Source organism: Stenella coeruleoalba (genome assembly GCF_951394435.1).
Source record: "Stenella coeruleoalba genome assembly, chromosome: 3".
In the NCBI taxonomy this organism is placed as follows: domain Eukaryota; kingdom Metazoa; phylum Chordata; class Mammalia; order Artiodactyla; family Delphinidae; genus Stenella; species Stenella coeruleoalba.
Window position 1 is genome coordinate 94,520,601 of NC_137148.1, and position 19,621 is coordinate 94,540,221.

Sequence of the window (19,621 nt, forward strand, 5' to 3'; positions counted from 1 at the left end):
CGTGGCCTCTTATAAGATCAAGAAGAAATGTTATCTTTTCAGTTGTCTTGTTGATGTTAGGAGAATGTTGCTCTTTATAGTTGAGCAGGCATTTCTGCCGACGGGGGAGGTTTGGCTGATACATAATGCAGATACACAATGCACAGTAGCGGGGAAAGAGGAGGCCAAAGGGCAGAGAAAATTCTTTCTGTTAAAATTTTGCTTGACTTGCCATAAAATGTGAACTTGATTTCACAGCTACAAGAAAGTGAAAATGAAATTCTATGGAAGCCCAAAGATGGAGAGATTTCCTCTCACTGGGGTACTTCTGAAGGAATTGGTATTTGAGCTGGGCCTGAGAGAAGGAAGAGTTGCTGTTACCCTCAGAAGGGAGGGTACTGGGACAGACCTCATTTTAGGCAGGAGACAGGAAAACAAAGTCAGTGAGGTAGGAAAGTGTTATTTGGCCAGAGCGCAGGGAAGCCTAAGATCTGAATGGAAAATCTGGCTCAGCTTGGGTGGGGAAGGGGGCAGTTAGAGCAGGAGACGGGCAGGAGATATATGAGGTGTGGTCCCAGCAGGAGCTGGAATGCAGTTCTAACAGACTTATGCAGTCATATAGATTTAGGAATGAACATTAAGAGAAGGATTTGAGGGCTTCCCTGGTGGCGCAGTGGTTGGGAGTCCGCCTGCCAATGAACGGGACGCGGGTTCGAGCCCCGGTCCGGGAAGATCCCACATGCCGCAGAGCGGCTGGGCCCGTGAGCCATGGCCGCTGAGCCTGAGCGTCTGGAGCCTGTGCTCCTCAACAGGAGAGGCCACAACAGTGAGAGGCCCACGTACCACCAAAAAAAAAAAAAAGAGAAGGATTTGAGTAACTCACAACAGCAATGCCAAGACCCCAACTCCTCAGTCTGATTTTATACAGGCCGGGTAGGAGTGATGGGGTAGTGTTGTTGCTGGGAGACCATGGTCTACCAACTCCTAATAAGCCCTGAAGAGAAATGCCTGATCCTACCTCTTAGTGACTTTCTGGTCACTTTAGAATATGACAGTTTTGACACCTTTTGTTTTCAACTTTAGGATTTAGCTATATTCTGGGACAATGAAAAACACCCACTTGCCTCCTATAACATAAAGCTGTACTTCTGGTGGAAAAATGTTATTCATGGGTCAGAACTGATGAAGGATATTTCCTTATTGGAGGTTTCCTTGGTTCCTTATGGTTTCACTCATAAATCTATCTGTAAATTCCTGTCTTTGGAGTGATGGGGTAGGATACAAGTTTCATTAGTAAGTGAAAGAAAAACAGCTAGAGTTGAATCGTTTAAATTAGTGTTATCATGGGTGAAAATGTGATGGTTGCTATGATCTTTCATTCATTCCTTCATTCATTAACTCAACAACTATCTGTTGACCTCCCAAGTAGTAAACACCTGTTGATTTTATCTGCCTAGCCTCTAGTCTCCCCTTTCCCCTTTCTTCTCATAACAGAATTCTGATTTCCCTTGGTGACCTTGCCCCCCACACTAATCCATTTCATTTGGTAGAACCGGTTCCATCCCTGAGTCCAGAGACAAACAGATGACTCAGGCCAGGGCTGAGCTCATATCCTGCTGTCCATAGCGACTTGGTCAGGGATGGGAATATGAGGCAAATCAGAGCCCACATAGCTAAATCCATAAACGTCTATGGAAAGATTGTACCCTTATTCTGCCAAAATTGAAATGGACATTGTAAGCCTGGAGATATTGGGAATCACCTTACACCACAAGGGTAGACTTCAGAGTCAGGAGTGCGGAGAGCAAGGTAAGAGTCCTGAAAAGCTGTTTGAAGCTTTTGACTCCCTTGCCTGAGGACTCCCTGGACTTGACAGTTACATGAGCTCATTTTGTTCAAGTCAGTTGGGTCACATGTTGTCACTTGCAATTGAGTGAGTCCTAGTCAAAACAACCTCGAATACTGGTCTGGTGCCATGGGGTATAACTATGAACATAGTCCCAAAGATTATAACCTGTGCTCTTTCAAATAAGTAGGAATAAAGCACAGCTCGCTCCCAACCTTTGCTGACAGAATAATTAACTGGATCCACCTGGGGAAAATACAACTCTTTACTGTCCCGTTCAGCCTGAGTACCTCCTGAGTATTTATTTTTTAACTATGAAGTCAGGAACCAGTTGACAGATTTCAGACAGGAAAGCCACAGAATCACCACTGCGTTGTTCACTTTCTGTCCCCGCTTAGTTGTTTTTCTCTTCTGCCAAAGGTCCAACGTGTTCCGGGCAGAACCAACATCTATTTTGGTTTTCCCGTTGCCTAGCATTGTGTCCTTGGGTAAACTATTTTATCTACATCTGCCTACATGTCCCCATCTCTGAAATGGGGAGGGGAGAAATAATATCCCTGTCTCACTTTAAAGGATTTCTCTGAAGTGACAATAACATTTTTCTATATATGCAAAAATCCAATAACAGTGAAAGGATATTTTAACAGTCCAGGCAAACCTTGTCTTTATTTTGAATTGGCTGAATAGCCTTAGATATAGTGGTATATGCCGTCAAATATTTAGCAGACTCTCTTGACGTAGAGAATTACATACTTTGATTTGTAGTATTGACAGATTGCCACAATGTAACTATTCCCATTATGGCCAATTTTAATCTACCAATCAGCTTGTGAGATTCCTCAATATCAGCTCCCACGGGGCTGTGTGAACCCGGCCCGGCACGATGCTGCTCTGGGACAGCGGTTAACCCTAACCTCACCTGCCTCATTTTCCTCACGTATCAAAAGATTTGTTTGACAATATGCTCACTCAAGTACGTTTCATCTTCGTGATTCCATGCTGGCACTATATTTATCAGTTAGATGAATCCTGCATAGACTCATTATAATCATACTTTCATTCACTGAAAGGTGCATCATAGTGATCTATTGCTGTAATGACACTTTTTTTCTTATGACATGTCCAGGAGGGCTCTTGGCATGGAAGGCTAATCAATGTTCAATTGCATTAGATTACTTTCTAGCTCTATATTTCTCCCCTTCATGTGCAAGGAATTTTTCTGGTTGCACTTTTAGGTAAATATACATGCCACTGCATCATATGATATACAGATTTAAATATGTCAAGCAGATGACCGTCTCCTTGTATAAGTATATCCCTCAGACTACTGCCTTAGGCTTAAGTCAGTGCTCAAAATCACATTCAGCAGATCTCAGTCTCTGAGATTCTTTACATCTCTTTGTGAATTACTTAAGAAATAAACAAAATGCCCCTCATTAAGCAACCTGAGGCATGTTTTCAAATAGCACATAAAGCCATCACATCCTCAATCATTCAAAAAGGTCAGTGACAAAAGCAAACAAAAACCAAATGTCAGGAACGCATCAGCTTTCGTATGGAGCATGGGCAGAATCCTAAATTGATCATTAGTTGTCTCACGAACACAGGGCTTTCCTATTTGTGATAAGTAATCTCTGTGAGTGTCAAGCTTCTGACAGTTGGAGGCTTCAAGAGAACACATTTGACCAATGAATAGGTGGAAGTGGCTGAATTGAAGTGATGACATCAGGTGACAGCTTCTGCACTCAAGTGGTCCTCTCCGGCCAGGGCAGCTTGCCATGACCTTCCACTATTACCTCATTTTTGGGGGCTGAGTTATCTTGGTCATTTTGTAATAAAGACATGTCAACTGATATTTGTGAAATGACGTCACATACATGGTTATTCATTGCAGAATTGTTTGTAACTGTTGAAGGTTGGAAATCACGTCAAAGTCCATCAATAGAGGACTGGTGGACTAAACTATGATACATTCATACAGTGTAATACCACGCAGCCAGCCATCAGTACAAAAGAATGAGTTAACTGTTTGTATTCGGATATGGAAAGATCTTATAAGTGCACCATATGGACTTTAGAATGCTACCCTGTGTAAACAATGGGGAAAAGTAAATGAGGAAACACAAGAGAGTGGTAATATAGGTTAGGTTACATGGAGAGAGGAAAACTGAGAGCCTGGGGATTGGATGAAAAAGATACTTTTCACCACAATGCCTTTCATATCGTTTGTATTCTCTATGATAGGAAGTCTTATCTATTCCAGCACACACACACACACACACACACACACACACACACACACACACTTTTCTCACACATACACTTTCTTTAAAGAAATAACTTATTGTGGGAAAATACACGTTTACTATTTTAATTATTCATAAATGCCCAATTCAGTCATATCAGACACATTCACGATGCTGTGTACCCACCATCACTGTCTATACCCAAATCATTTTCTTCAACCCCAACAGAAACTCTGGACCTGTTAAACCGTAACTCCCATTTCCCCTTACCCCTTAGCCTCTAGTAACCTCTAGGCTACCTTTTTTTCTCTACGAATTGACCTTTTCTACATATCTTGTATAAGTAGAATCATATATTATTTGTCCTTCCGTGTCTGGCTCATTTCAGTATCCCACATACACTTTTCAAGAAAACATCTATCAACTAGGTAAAGTTGTGAAAGTCTGCAATGTCTTTAGAGAGAACTGACCTTGTGAAATGTGTAGATATGTCTCAGACAAGGTTGCACCAGCGTCTGCTGATTCCTAGAAACCTCACTGTAACTTTTAAAAGGTTAGCTAGTAGCCCAGCTTGCTAACACCTTCCTTGCTCAGAAAATGAAGTGAAACAGCCACCATTTGCCACGAGCCTTGGGAAAGCCTCACACATGGCAGAGCTCTTTAATTGGGGCCTAAAGGCCTTCACGGGGTCCAGGAATCTTTTCTGAAATTGTATGCAAATTTGTTGTGTGTGGGCCTTTCTGGAGAGTTCTTTAGCATTTGAGATTTCTAAGTGGTTGCAGTCAGAAAAAAAGACTAAGCACATTATTAAATGTAATGCTGTCCCTTCCCATGAAACACAGGTAACAGGCCTTCATTCATCAACCAGTTTGTCCAAGTATATGGTTAATGAACCCACACCAAAAGATAAGCCTCTGACATGAGCCTTGCACATGACACCATGAAGCTTCTGACTTCTGACCAATAGAGCTGTAGGAAAATAAGTTTGTGGTAGTGTTACAGCAGCAGTAGAAAACCAGTACAGTACCTAATTCACAAGGAAGTTTTCTGGAATTCAGTTTGTTAGTACATCTAAGCAACTTGTAACAATGCCTAGTATATTGTAAGTACTCAGTAAATGTTCACATCCTTCTCAAAGGTGAGAGGAAGCACAGGTATAATGATGTAAATAATTCTATGACATGGTATAAACACCACAATCAATGGCCTAACCAGAACCATCTTCAAAGGACTTTACTTTCTAATTAAGTTCCCAGAGATAATAAATTCCAAGATTACGACAGATATTCCTAAGAAAATTGCCTAAAGTGGGGGTAGCAAACTCAAATGCACATGTGGGCTTTGTAGGTAACATGAATAAGGGAAACAGGCAAGCTGGGGATTGCAGCAGATCAGGGAGGCGGCCCCGTCCAAGGGGCAGATCCCAGCCCCATTAAGTGATAGCAGTGAAAACGCAATGCAGGTTCAGTCTTGCCAGATACTTCAAAGTCCATTCCTTCTTCTGTGAAATCTCTGGTTTTTAACTGTTGGAATCCAATTCATATTTAAACATATACAGACCTCACACACAATTTTCAGGCTAAATTGATTGTCTATGAGCTGCCCTAGGGCCAGAGACCCTCGGGTTGGTATCTCTGGCCAGTTAGTGAACACATATAAAAGCCCCAAAAGGTAAGCTCCTTTTTTTTTTTTTTTTTGCGGTACGCGGGCCTCTCACTGTTGTAGCCTCTCCCGTTGCAGAGCACAGGCTCTGGAAGCGCAGGCTCAGCAGCCATGGCTCACAGGCCCAGCCGCTCCGCGGCATGTGGGATCTTCCCGGACTGGGGCACGAACCCGTGTCCCCTGCATTGGCAGGCGGACTCTCAACCACTGCACCACCAGGGAAGCCCGGTAAGCTCCTTTTGAATGCAGTTTTTGGCCTTCTTATATTCTTACATCATAAAAGCATCTTTTGCAGTGCTTTTGGTAGTCTGCATGAACCTAAGAAGCCGTGAATTATATGAAATTCTTATGTGAAAGAGAAAGACAACTTCAAATTATGTTCAAATCCACTTTTATTAAAATTATTTGGCAATTCTGGCAGCAGTACAAAGTTTTTGACCACTGGACACATTAGACATGAGTTTAGAATTTTGGTTTGTTGTGGGTTTGGGTACCTGTATTTTTCTAAATCTTCTGCCCTTCATTTCATTACCAAATGGCAAAGTGCCTTAAGTTTCTCTATCTACAATACCCTATTATTTATAGAACAGGAATTTGTAAAATAAGATTGAAAAAATAAAATGCACAGATTCAAAAACTTCTCTTCAAATATTAAGAACATACAAAGTATAATGAAGACATCTACATTTAGTCCTCCAAGTAACAAGGTGGGTGGTTTGATGTCTTGTTTTTATTTATTGCTAATTATAGTTCAGAGACCAGTGTTTCCAAAAACTATAAAAACCTTCATCCACATTCCCAGTATAGTTCCAATGGGTTTAGAGGGTACAATGAGTGGAGCACTTGATTTGGCCTTTAAAATCACAAGCCTTTTTATCTTTAGTGGGATTTTTTCTTCTACAGTAGCTCAGGGCACTATTTGCTTACTTAATGCCTTATAATTAGCATCTGCCTTATAGTAGATCTAAGTATTGGCCTTGTAAAGTATATTACTGGACAGCAAATGGAAGGAGGGCTTCCTGTCCAAGGCAAAACTTTCACCGGACCTTAAAGTAAAACCTCAGAGGGTCTGGGGCTCCTTAGTTGTTCTCCAGTGATCCTGAAGTTGTCTGTAAGAAAGAAAAAAAGAAAGCTGTGTAAGAATCTTTACACGAGACATTTCTGCTTGTTCTAAGTAGTCCTGCTTTTCTGGCAGTATATGAAAATCCACTGCATGGCAATGGAGCCCTGTTGTTTCCTTCCTGTGATAAGAGTATCTCTTGGGGCTCGTAATGCAGGAAATAAGCAGAGCAATCACTTGAGAAAATTCTGCCCTAGCTTCTTTCAAAGGCTGTACTTTCATAAGACTGATAAGGATGTTCAGTCTTTGTTTTCATGCATTGTGTATTTCTGGGCATTCCCATGACTAACTAAAGACCATTCCCCCAAATGGCCAATTTATTTCAGTGATAGAAGATCGCCACACCATATTATTGTTGGTTGCCATCACTACTCAAAGACAAAGCAGCTTGGCAATCAAAACAGGCAAGTTTCTTTATTTATTATTATCAGAATAGGGTCTCAACTTTGCAAAGGTTAACTGTGTAAGTTATTTGTGTTATCTCAGCAAACTGGAACTATGAACATTAAGTCATAGTAGTAGCAGTTTTATCAATATAGTTCTCACTCTTATTTCCCTAATAAATGAAGAGAAAATATTTTCTTTAGGAATAAGCATACAGTTTGAAATTTTGAATAAGCAATTCTTTGCATCTAATTTAAGTATTATTTTATAAATTGAAAATACAGTCTCCAAAGTTAAAGAAAATAATAGAATATAATGGGCCTTTTCTCCAAGTTAAGACTTATCTCAAGAATACTTAAAAATACTTAAAACTTAAGATATTTAAATAATACCTAGAACAAAAAAGCAATGCATCAGTGTAATGCTGCCAACCCACAAAGCATTTAAACACAGGAGAGAGAAATTATACTTACAAATGGAGTCCTGATTCCAAATTTGCTATGGAATGTCATGGTGACTTTGTTTTTATGTCCTGTTCTTTGATCAAAGGCATGGCACGTATCAAAAGGCGGACTGTACAAGTGAAGGCTCACGGCAGGTTCTGTATGGCTAATATTCTCTACTCGATGTAAGCCAATGGAATCTAAACAATATTGAAGAGGGATGGGTAGATGAAGGAGCTTAGATGCTAGCTGTAGGTAAAAATCTGGTCAATTGCCCAAGATCCTAAATCAACTGATACATATGAATTATTAAAAGTTAGTTAGAATTGAACTTCCAGTTAAAAATAGTAAATGACACGCATTCTGCTTTCTCCTAAAAACTTCCCTACAACTGCAGTAAAAGAATAAAAAAGACATCAACATACAAAGATAAAGGGAAAAGAAAAAATTTTTTTATTAAAGTTTAAAAAAAAATCTTTAAAAATTTGAAAGCTTAGAAGTAGATGGATGGCTTTGCAGAGGAGAGAAAGCTAAATCCTCAGCTACCCTTGGAGATGGCCAAGAAATAACCTGATTTATATCCTGAAACTAACAGCTCAGGAACTGGCAGCACATGTACTTCCTGAAATGGAGGTGAACATGGGCTATAAATACAAGAACTGGTTGAAGCCTATTTAAGTTTCGTCACAAAGCTTTTTCACCACCTCACCTTCCCTCCATCCCTGGTAGAAATCAGAGATCTATTCTCTAGAAAGAGTACAACAGATAAACTCAGGACTGGTGGATACCTGGTGAAAAACAGGTGACTTAAGTGAAAATTTACACACTGAGTGGTAAGATCTCCACTTTCTTCATCACATGGCTGCCAGAATGCTGCCAGACAGGAATTTCTTCTCCAGGCAGGAGATGGGAAGCAGCTTCTCTGAGAATCTGATCAGCTCAAGAAAAAAGTCCTGAGGATATCACCATTGATTGTTCCTCAAGGAAAAGATTTACCAGACGATCCTAGAGCGAAGTCCAGTTGACAAACACCATCCATGTTTGAAAGCTACCAATTAACTTTTTTGTCTCTGGCTTTTAAATATTAGCACATAGTCAAGGCCATCACACATGTGAGCAGAGCCTCTAGTATAAAAGAGGCCAGAGCAACCTGAAAAAAGGCAACATGAAATAGACACTACTCAAGAGAAGCCTTAAAAAAACAAAACCAAAAACTTATCATTAATATCTTCACAGAGCTAAGAGGAAGGGAATTCCCTAGCAGGCCAGTGGTTAGGATTTGGAGCTTTTACTGCTATGGCATGGGTTCAATCCCTGGTCAGGGAACTAAGATCCCTGCAAGCCACACAGCGTGGCCAAAAAAAAAAGAAAAAAAAAAAAAAAGAGATGAGGAAAATACTATATAAAAAGGACTAGAGAATAAAAAGAGGTTTTAGAAATATAAAGATGATAGCAGAAATAAAAATCTGAATAGAGGGGTTGGAAGAAAAAGCTGACAAAGACTCAAAGAAGAAAGGGCCAAAGATAGAACATAGGAAAGATTAAAAAAAAACCCCCAAACCCCATAAAACTAGAGGGCTAGTTCAGGAGGTTTAATATCTGATCAACAGTAGTTTCAGAAACAGAACAACAACAACAAAATCAAAGAAACAACTTGAGAATATTTTCTTGAATTGAAGGACATGAATTTCTAGATTGTAAGAACCTACTGAGCTTCCACCACAATGAGTGTCATGAAACAAACTGCATCACTGTGATACTGGGGACAGAGAAAAGACACCCAAAGAGAAGTCCCCAAAAGTTTCTAGAGAGAAAAAATAGGATTCATACATAGTAAGATTCAAAAATCAGAATGATACCAGGCTTTGAACAAGAAGAATGGAAACTGAAAGACAAAAGATTACCTTCATAGTTCTGAGAGAAAATGACTGCCACGTCATGACTTCATATCCAGCTAAATTATCTATCAAGTTGCAAGGGTTGTATATAGAGATTTTTAGATATCAGAGGTCTCAGAAATTTACTTTCCATGAACCCTTTCCCATAGGGCCGTTGGAGGATATGTTCCACCAAAACAAGGCCACGAACCTAAGACAAAGCAGACGAGACCAGGAAACAAGGGAATAAGCACCAGAAGAGAATAAAGGGAAAGCCTGGATGATGTGAGGGGACCACAGGATGAGCCCTAGCCAACCAATCCACACTGAAGGAAGTCAAAAGGCCTGGGGGAGACGCCTTCAAGAAGATCAAAATAAACAAAATACTTGATTTTTATAACTATGTTGATAAGAAATTTATATAGTAAGGAGAGAGTTGGAAGATTAATCAAGGAAGGAATTCAGTGTATTAGTGTAGTTAGTATAGGCACCTAATTTGGCCTTATGCTTTACGATCTAGCTCCATGAGCTTGCACGACAAAGAAGAGCAAAGCCCAGAAGCAGACGACTTTGGTTCTACTCCCAGCTAGACTGACTACCATTGAACAACTCAGAACTTCTTGGATCTTCTGTCTTCGTCATTTAAAAAAATGGGGCCTGGGCTTCCCTGGTGGCGCAGTGGTTGAGAGTCCGCCTGCCGATGCAGGGGACACGGGTTCGTGCCCCGGTCTGGGAAGATCCCACATGCTGCGGAGCGGCTGGGCCCGTGAGCCATGGCTGCTGAGCCTGCGCGTCCGGAGCCTGTGCTCCGCAACGGGAGAGGCCACAACAGTGAGAGGCCCGTGTACCGCAAAAAAAACAAAAAAAACAAAAACAAAAAATGGGGCCTAATGCTCAGATCTGCAAACTCTTTGATTCTATAGCCTACTGCTTTTATAATACACTGGCTTGCTTTTGAACAAAAGCTAAACATTCTGAAGAACTGACTGCCCTTTATACAAATAATTTTTTTTTCCTCCAATTGCACCTCCAATAGACCACCCAATGCAAGCAAAGATCCCACAAAAACAAGTCACCCATCCTTTAGAAGTCCCCAAAGCTCACGTCTGATCCCTAAATGTTAGTAATCCCAGCATTATTATTATGTCTTTGCCTCCTTTTCCTTTATGCCAATGATGTACTACTCTCTGTCACAGTAATATCGGACTTTTCTTGGTGATACTTAGGGATGCCAGCTTGGTTGAGGCAATGTTCACCTTCTGCCTATTACAATAAGTAACTTGATCTCCTTGCCCCACTCTCCCTTTCTTCCACCCTATGACGCATATTGCTACTGGATTAATCAAGATATTCCCGAACAAAATTCTGCTGGCCAAAGAAAGTTTTTACTTTAAGCTAGTCTTGGAGGCTAAGGCCCTGATCTTACTTTACTCTCCTACTACTCCTATCCAAGCCCATTCATCTTCCCCTCTGGCTAGACCGTTCTTGCATAGTCTTCATTCTTTGCAACGTTTGAATGAACAACGTTCTTTGAACATGGGTTGTGCCTTCACCCATGTTCTCTCTTGTACTTGAAACACCTTTCCCCCCTAATCACTAACCACATCTAGCCCTCCTCCTGCATCTGTAAAAAATCAAAGGTTACAAGTTGGTGGCTTCTGAGTAATGCATCTACAGAAATATTTCGCCTGTCCTATCGAGTATTTTACTGATTGGCAAAATTTCCCGTAACAATCAGAATTTCCCACCTCTATGGAAAAAGAAGTCAGGACGATCTCACTGGAGCTGGGTGACCACGTTGGCCCTTTAGACAGGGCAGCTTGCACACCAGTTCCCACAGCCTAGTTCCGGCCTGCATCACTCACTCACTTTACCTGCTTGGCTCCTATAGACTTTTGCATTGAAGACCCTTAAAAAAAAAATCTTAGGTGTTCTCCAAGAGCTAATGTAGCTTTATAATGACTCTATGACTCTAGCTGAAAGTTATTACTCTGAAAGGCTTTTGGCTTCTGAGCAGTACCAGCAATCTTGTTCTTAGAAATCTGGTGTGCCTGCTACATACAGCAACCCTCAAATAAGAGTCTCCTACCATCTGAGAAACTAACTCCTTTGTTATGTGAATGGGGGAAAAACTTCCTATACAATCTGACTTCTGTAACTGACTTGCATTCTTAAACTAACTGAACAAGTGTAGGCCAAGTATCAAGGCCAATACTGAACATTAAGATCTGAGAAGAAAGAACCTGCTTTGCCAGAAAAACCTCTGTAATATTTTATTTTATATAAGTGGGACAGCATCCCAACTAAGACTATGGGCTTTGGCATCAAATTCTTTGGGTTCAAATCCTGAGTGACCTTGGACAGGTTATTTAATCTTCCTATGTGTTGGCAATTTCATCTGTAAATGGGAATAATATAAAAAGTTATCTCAGGGCTTTCCTGGTGGTACAGTGGTTAAGAATCCGCCTACCAATGCAGGGGACACGGATTCGATCCCTGGTAGGGAAAGCTCCCACATGCCTCAGAGCAACTAAGCCCGTGCACCACCAACTACTGAGCCCATGTGCCTAGAGCCCGTGCTCCACAACAAGAGAAGCCACCACAATGAGAAGCCCACGCGCCGCAACTAGAGAAAGCTCGCACATAGCAATGAAGACCCAACGCAGCCAAAAATAAATTAATTAATTATAAAAAAAGTTATCTCATGGAAGCTTTAAGGAGCTTTTTGGAAAGTTACTAAGTCCTTTAGGAACACAGATGTTAATCACTGCCTCTACTGAAGAGCATTTGGCTCTCCCATACCACATTTAGAAGAAAGAATGAATTCTTTGTAAGAGATCTAGCAATCATTGCTAAATAATGTGCTTCAAAAAGCTTCTCTTGAGAATACTCTTTTTAAAGTAAGCTGTATGCACTTTAGTAAAACAGGGACTAGCTAGCATTCTTAATCAGTTCCGGAACATTTCTTTACATTTTCTAATGAAAGACTAACACTTCCAACTTGGCCTCACGCCTTTATTAAAAGACTCTACTTATGTAAATTCATGTTCGATTCTAACTGTCCTAAGACTTGGTAGGTAAATGACTCTTCGGTGGACACTAACCTGCATGCATATGTTTTTAATAAGTGATTCCAATCCACACGCAAAGCTTTAAAAAGACAAAACCCACTGCTTTTAGATCACTTCCTAAGCAGATGAAATCATGACTCCACGATCCAGGTTCTATTGCACACATATAAGCAAGCAATATTTCAAGTGGGAGCTCAAGGTTTTTCCCACTTGTTGTTAGAAAAATTGGATGTTACCGTTGATGTAGGCACACTGGTTTTCCCTCAAGATTCTTTCAGACTTCTTGATCATCTCATTGGATTTTTTGTCAGGCCAGGCAAATAATGTCTCCTTTAGATTTCCCTGCAGCATCTTCAGAAAGCAGTGGGAGTCAGTGTGATCGTGGATACTGCTATATATACACAAAATGACAACTAAACTCAGTAGATGGTCCAGAACCCACACTTGTAACAATCTGTCCAGAGCTTACAGCTGCCAACTGTCAATAGGACGTCTCCCAGGCCAATATCCATTTCAGCTGGAGTTTTAAATGTCGTCAATTTATAATTCAACATTGTTCAGGGCAAAGTAATAAAATACTACGTCTTCCATATCAATGCATATAAGGGGTACAGTTTTGACCCATACCCTTACAGAAGAACAATTCATCTTTTTAAACCTTGTTGTAATACTCCTTTGATAACAGAAACACAAAACCAGTAATCATTTATCTTCTCCAAAATATAGCTTTTAATAACTCAATTAAGCTGGGCTAGAACTTGACTTAAAAACTACATTACAGAAATTTTAGAGTGGATAAAAATCCTTTATCTGTAACTGCATCACATTGAGAAGATCACATAACAGTGTTTTTTCCCCAGGCTTTTTCTTTTTTCTCCTTCCTCTGGGGGACAAAAGGTATGCACATGTGTGTTAGCAGCCGAAAATTATACTATAAAGCATATGAAATGTTAATATTTTATACATTTAGAGTATCCTATCTGTGATTACCTCCCAGTATTGATGGGAGAAAAAAAGCAAATTGGATCTGAGGAAAGAATTTATTCCTATAATCTTAAATAGTATTTAAGTTTATTACGTAGTATTAGCTATAGGGTTGATTAAAAAATATGAACCTGCAATTACAACATGCTATATGCTATAGCATGTATTTCATATGTTGAATTCTGTTACCCCGTATATGTATCATGAGAACTTGTTTTCTAATTCACAGAGCCTTGTTCTACTCCTGACATATAATCTGCTTTCAAGAAATATTGAGAGAATGAAAACAACCTCATTCTATATGAGTAAGTAAATGCACTCTATAGACCTAACTTTCCAAAATCTTGTAAATTCATGTTTACTTTTTCCCACCAAAAATGGGTCTGGATTATTGGCTTTTTTTTTTTTTTTTTACCATTCTCAAGAGACTGAGAAGGATCTGCTTAAAGAGGTAACAATACTTGACTGGTAGTAAGACTTGCAAATGTATAAACTAAGGAAAAATTAAGGGACCAAGTTTCAAGAATTGGTATTAGTCTAAGTTGTCTTATCTTCTGTATACAGAAAATAAACAATTAGCTTGAAGTAGAAAGAAATTTTCTGAATTTGTGATTTGCTTTTCTAGCTCCAAATCTGGATGCTTTGGTCTTTGGTCCGACAATTGTTTACACACTTCAAAGCACCACAAAGGTCAAGTTTTAGCACAACTTCATAGAAAGTTTAACTCCACAGAACACAGAGAGAATAATTAAGCTGGTTACTTACCTCCACCTCCTTTGATTTACTACTCATTTGGGGGGAAGGTCTGTCATAATACATGGTATATGCTAATCCCCTCACGCTAATTCCCATGAGAATTTTTGCTGGGATTAGGGGACATTGTGAACAAATAATTACAACATGCGATTTGTTAGTGCTCACAAGGCACGTGGCCAGCCTGGCACTGTACTTTTCACATGCTGGAATAAACACTGAATAAATATCTGAATGAATAGTTGTATTACCTGCCATGTCCTTCGCCCCAACATAGAATCATGAGATTAAATTTTCCATTTCCTTGATCCACAAGATTTCGGGTATATCTGAAAAGAACGTTTTCAGAAGTTTGAATTTGGTCGATGAGACAAATGGAAAAATAAGTGTGTCATATAGTATCATTCATTTACAAATGCTAATATTTTTACCTAGAAGCAACTTTGAATGTGGTTGTCTAATTAGAAATCGAGCACAAATGAAAGCAAGTATTTTTTCACAGTTCATTTAGACATTTTTGTATTTTGAATCACTGTGTTTATAGCTGCTCAGTTCTAATTAATGGCACGAAAAAGGTAAGAGAAAAAAATTAAATTCCTTGAGTCTCCATGTGACAGCCTCAAACTGATAAAAAGAATAAAAATTTCTCACAGAAAGCATTTTCAAAGGGCACTACTGCTCTAGGCAAGAATGTTGGCTATTGTCTTTTTTCCCCCTCCCTGTAGCTAAACCAGAATTTGAGAAACAAGGTTCCATTAAATAGCTGTTCTAGAATTCTCCTTAGTCTTACTAGAGTCCAGACACAAGCGACATCCACGTTCAAAAGCATCATGATGAAACGTCCTCCACAAATAGAGCGGGCGTTGACCTAAGTACCAGAACAAAAGCGACTACACTTGGGAAGTAAAATAACACTCTAAACCTTTTACAATGAGGAGAAATTAGTAATTAGCCCCCAGAAATCCCAAACCAAAACAACCACATCCACACCATCCCCCACCCCCTCCAAAAAATCAACTTTAAAGTTTCTATTGGTCCCACAGGTACTCTTGACACCATCTAATTAACAAAGTTCGATAATTATACATTTAGACTAATTTTTTTTAAACTTTTTATTGGAGCATAGTTGCTTTACAATGCTGTGTTAGTTTCTACTGTACAGCAAAGTGGATCAGCTATACATATACATATATCCCCTCTTTTTGGATTTCCTTCCCATTTAGGTCACCACAGAGCATTGAGTAGAGTTCCCTGTGTTATACAGTAGGTTCTCATTAGTTATCTATTTTATACATGGTAGTGTATATATGTCAATCCCAATCTCCCAGTTCATCCCCCCCGCCTCCCGGCCCTTTCCCCCTTGGTATCCAGACGTTTGATCTCTACGATAGACTAATTTTTAAGGAAAGGAATCTTTATCCCTTTTGTTTGCTCACATGGTCATCTGTTCACTTATGTCCCACATGCCCCTTGCTCCCCTATGCTGGAGGCCAGGTGCTGGCAGAGTAGGGTCACTGAGAGAGTTGATTAGTAAGTGCTTTTTAGATATCAGTTATCCTTACTTTGGAGCCCTTTCAAGGACCTAGCAGGCAGCTGTGCACACAGCCTTTAATTCACAGTAAATGGTTCCTGTACCAGGGATCCTACTTTTCCCTCCTCCAGCCCTAGGGTCTTGCTTCTCTGGGGCTTCTTCCAGACAATTTACTGCTTGGCCCCCAGTGGAACATATTTTGTCTTGATTCTTCTGCACTGGCCTTCCCAAGGTCAGAGATCAGATTCCTTCACAGTACTAGGACACTTATTACATGCGCAAAATACTACCACATTGATTTCTGCTCTCCCATCTCCCTCCCTCCCTACTCCAACTGCCCGCCTAGGAATGCACCCATTATTTTACTGAGCTGTGCTTCAGAAACCCGTGGAACAGGTCAATCCCAAGGTTTCAAGTGGTTTAGAGCTTGTCAATCAAGATAAATTCAAGGCCCCTGGAAATGCCCTTGTTCTATAAAGTCCATACAGCATACCCTGCTTAATTAATTTCACTTGGTCAGTAATAAATCTAGGCAGGAGAAAACTATTATGGCCACCTTGTGTCTACAGGGGGTTTAGCAGTGGTTTAGAGTGTGGGCTCTAGAATAATGCTAATTTGAATCCTGGAGCCGCTAAGGAACATTAGTATGACCTTGTGCAGGTAATCCAACCTTTTCATTGCCTACTATTTCTCACCTGTAAAACAGGGATAAGAATGGTACCTATCTCAGAGCTGTTGTGAGGTTAGCAGTTAATACATGTGTCAAGTGATTGTAAGGGTACTAGAGCCCATAACAAGCCCTCAATTACTTGGAGCTAATGGCAAAATTACTCTGGTAGCTTTATGGGCAGCCACAGAAGGATAGGAACCAAAGGAATTTCCTAGAACCACTTGCAAGTGGAAAATAGGATCCTAAGTATTCACTTTTCTATTTCAGTTCCTAAAGTACAACTGAAACAGCCCTTGGCGACAAAACTTTACCAAACACACTGTATATGCTGACGTAAAGTGACTAACTGAAACGGCTTCAGGCTTCAAAGGAAAGCCTCATCTTTTCTTATTCTTCTCTTTCAACTATGCTCCTTTCCCTGACCTCATCACAACCAACCATTAAGACTGAAGCACTGGTTACCCTTCGGAAAAGAAACCCTCATTCTTCAGGGTGATTAAATTTTACTTCTCTCCCCAGAGGATTGGTAGGCTGTTTCATTTTTTATTTAATCTCTAAGCCAAGGCATCTCACTCAAGCACCTCTGAGGAGCAGGGGTCTCCAATTTACATTCCAGACCCTCAGATCTAAGGATAAGGAAAAGCATATTGCTTGGGGGCTGAAAGAAAAGCACTCGTTTATTTCGAGAACCTGACAGTGGGTTTAAATAAACCCCCAGCCCGGGGAGTCCAACTGGTTTGGGAGAGGGGGCATCATAAACTGAAAAACAGCAGCTGACAACCCCAAGTCGTTATTTTGTATTAACAAAAATGCTTGTTGGCAGACGCCTGCTTGCAAGCGACCGAGGGAGAAGTGATGGAGAATTGGTGTCGTTTAACTGCGTCCTCCACCGTCACCCTTTTCTCCGGACCGCTGTTGGAGTGCTCTCCTGAGAACACCCCGGTTAGTCCAGACAGCCAGAGTCTGAGGGCATCCAGCCACCGGGGTCTCCCCGCATCTCCTCCGTGTTCTAGGCTAGCGACGGCTCCGCTTGCGGGGCGCGGGGGTGCGGGTGGCAGAAGGAGTGGCCGTTCGGAAGCCGAGGGATTGATCAACAAGAAAAGAACAGAAAACTTGCACCGCTCGGTGGCCTCCCCTCTGGGAGCCTGACGCAGTCTCCTGCCAGTGGGACACGCCTTCGGCCCAAAGCACCGAACGCCCGCCCCGGTGTTCGCGGGCGAGGAGGCGCGGCGCTGGGGTGCGGGAGACGGCCGGGAGCACTGGGAGGGTGGGCGCTGCGGGCGCCGGGCGGCCTGCGCTCTCCGGGAGTCAAGACCCGCTCCCCACAAGCCCGCGCCGGCGCCCGCTCGGACTCAAGGGTCGGCGCCGGAGAGTCTCGGCGATCAGGGCGAAAGCACGCTCACCTGTACTGGTCGAACTTGGCGTACACTGCCCACTCGGCGGGGCTGCTCTCGTAGGCTTCCAAGACGGCCTGCACCTCCTCCACATTGACCTCCTCGCCGGCGAAGAGCTGGTGCAGGATGCGGATCAGATCGGCCAGGGTGCGTGGCTTTAGCACCTCGGTCCGCTCCATCCCTTGCGGACTGGCGGCGCGCGTCTCGCTGCTGGGCTGCGACGGAGGAGCTGAGTGAGCCGAGGAGCCGGGGGTGAGAGTTCCTAGCTGCTAGCCAGACAGTTACACACAGCCACGAAGCCCCCAAATGCACGAGTGCCACAGCGTAAAGAAACCCCCGCCAAGATACCCACCGTGGCGGATCAGAGTACGGGCCGCGCACACAAATCTGGACCAAACCTGCTAGGTTCAGCCTCCCCGGGCCCTTTTTAAGCTCTCGGAGTCACCGGGAATGTACCAACGTCCCTCGGAGGGTGGGGAGAAGCGGGGAGCGACCTGAGAAGGGTGGCAGAGGCGGCGAGAGCGTGCGGGAAAGGCCCACGCACACGGCCCCGGCTCCTTCGGCACCCCGGCCCTAGCAGAACCCTTCTCTCCCGGGTCCCGGTGCTCGCGGTGGGCTGCGCGCAATCTCTCCCCCACCGTAACATGCCGTCTTTCGGCCGCCCATCCCAACCCCTCTTCCCCCCTCCCCCGCTCCCTGAGGCTCCTCTGTGCTGCCTTGGTTTGCGACGCTAGGACGTCGACAGAAGGGGTCTGGAGAAGGGGCGCAGTACGCTGAGGAAGGACACGGACGCTTCCTTCCAAATGGAGCCGAGGGATTGATTTTGAACAGTTTACAAAGGCTGAGTATGGAGTCCACTCCCAAGGTGGAGAGCTTCTGTTCTGTCGATTGAAACCATCGATAACATGCTCCAAGGCTAGGTGAAAATAAGTCAAAGTCTTCTTTTAAAAAAATTTAAATGTGCTGTGCTTAAACTACAGCTTGACAAGGGAGGCTGGGGTCTAGAGCAACACTGGTGAAACAATAGAAGGCCGGGTATCCCTCTTTGATTTTTAAAATCAAACATTTCCTTTAAATATTGATAATATATCCAGGGCAAAGACCTGATGTGTCAAGTAATGGGTCAAAGAAATGCTGATTTTTTTTGATTCCTAATACAGTAATTTAAAGTGTTCTAATCAGATTATTTAAATCCTTCAATTCTAGGCTTGTGCCTGAAGTAGCCTACCGGTAATACACACAAGAAAATGCATTTCTATGTTGTGCGTAGCACGTAGCAGCTTTGAGATTAACACAAGTTAAGTATGAATGAAAATAAGGAAAAAGTGAAGGACAGAAGAAATGCCAGTAGAGATTCCTTCTTTCTCACTATAGATGGATTCAGGGTTATTAAAGGTCTAGACTTCTGGAAGACTGGTCTGTTTCTGCCAGACTTTGCTCCAAGGTATTTTTATGTATATACATATGTATGTATATGTGTATATACTGTATATATTTAAGTTTACTAGTGCCATCTGCAGTCTTAAACGTCCCTGATTAAACTGATTACACTAAAACTATTCTAACATTGTTCCAAAAGGGCTACTACAGGTACAAAGCACTCCAGAGGCCTACCTTTTGTGATGTAGAGGTGGTTAATTAAAGAATTATGGGACAGAGTA

At 41.9% G+C, this 19,621-nt stretch overlaps 1 protein-coding gene across 1 annotated transcript; it reads right to left on the reverse strand.

The window, feature by feature from the left end:
* Window positions 1-6,107: 6,107 nt before the first annotated feature.
* CDO1 (cysteine dioxygenase type 1) lies at window positions 6,108-18,582 on the reverse strand. The gene is made up of 6 exons (XM_079917403.1): window positions 18,313-18,582; window positions 17,970-18,175; window positions 14,617-14,694; window positions 12,865-13,019; window positions 7,711-7,880; window positions 6,108-6,842 (listed from the first exon to the last, which is right to left on the reverse strand). The coding sequence occupies exons 2-6, from the start codon at window positions 18,137-18,139 to the stop codon at window positions 6,813-6,815; spliced, it is 603 nt and encodes a 200-aa protein (XP_079773529.1). The 5' UTR covers window positions 18,140-18,175; window positions 18,313-18,582; the 3' UTR covers window positions 6,108-6,812.
* Window positions 18,583-19,621: the final 1,039 nt, after the last annotated feature.

Bases quoted from the DNA above. Each gene is read 5' to 3' on its own strand.
- CDO1 (XM_079917403.1), bottom strand. From the start codon at position 18,139: ATGGAGCGGACCGAGGTGCTAAAGCCACGCACCCTGGCCGATCTGATC. The intron at 14,695-17,969 runs GTGAGCGTGCTT...CGTTCTTTTCAG, and splicing joins GCCAAGTTCGACCAGTACAG to ATATACCCGAAATCTTGTGG. The intron at 13,020-14,616 runs GTAATACAACTA...GTGTATATATAG, and splicing joins TGGGGCGAAGGACATGGCAG to CAGTATCCACGATCACACTG.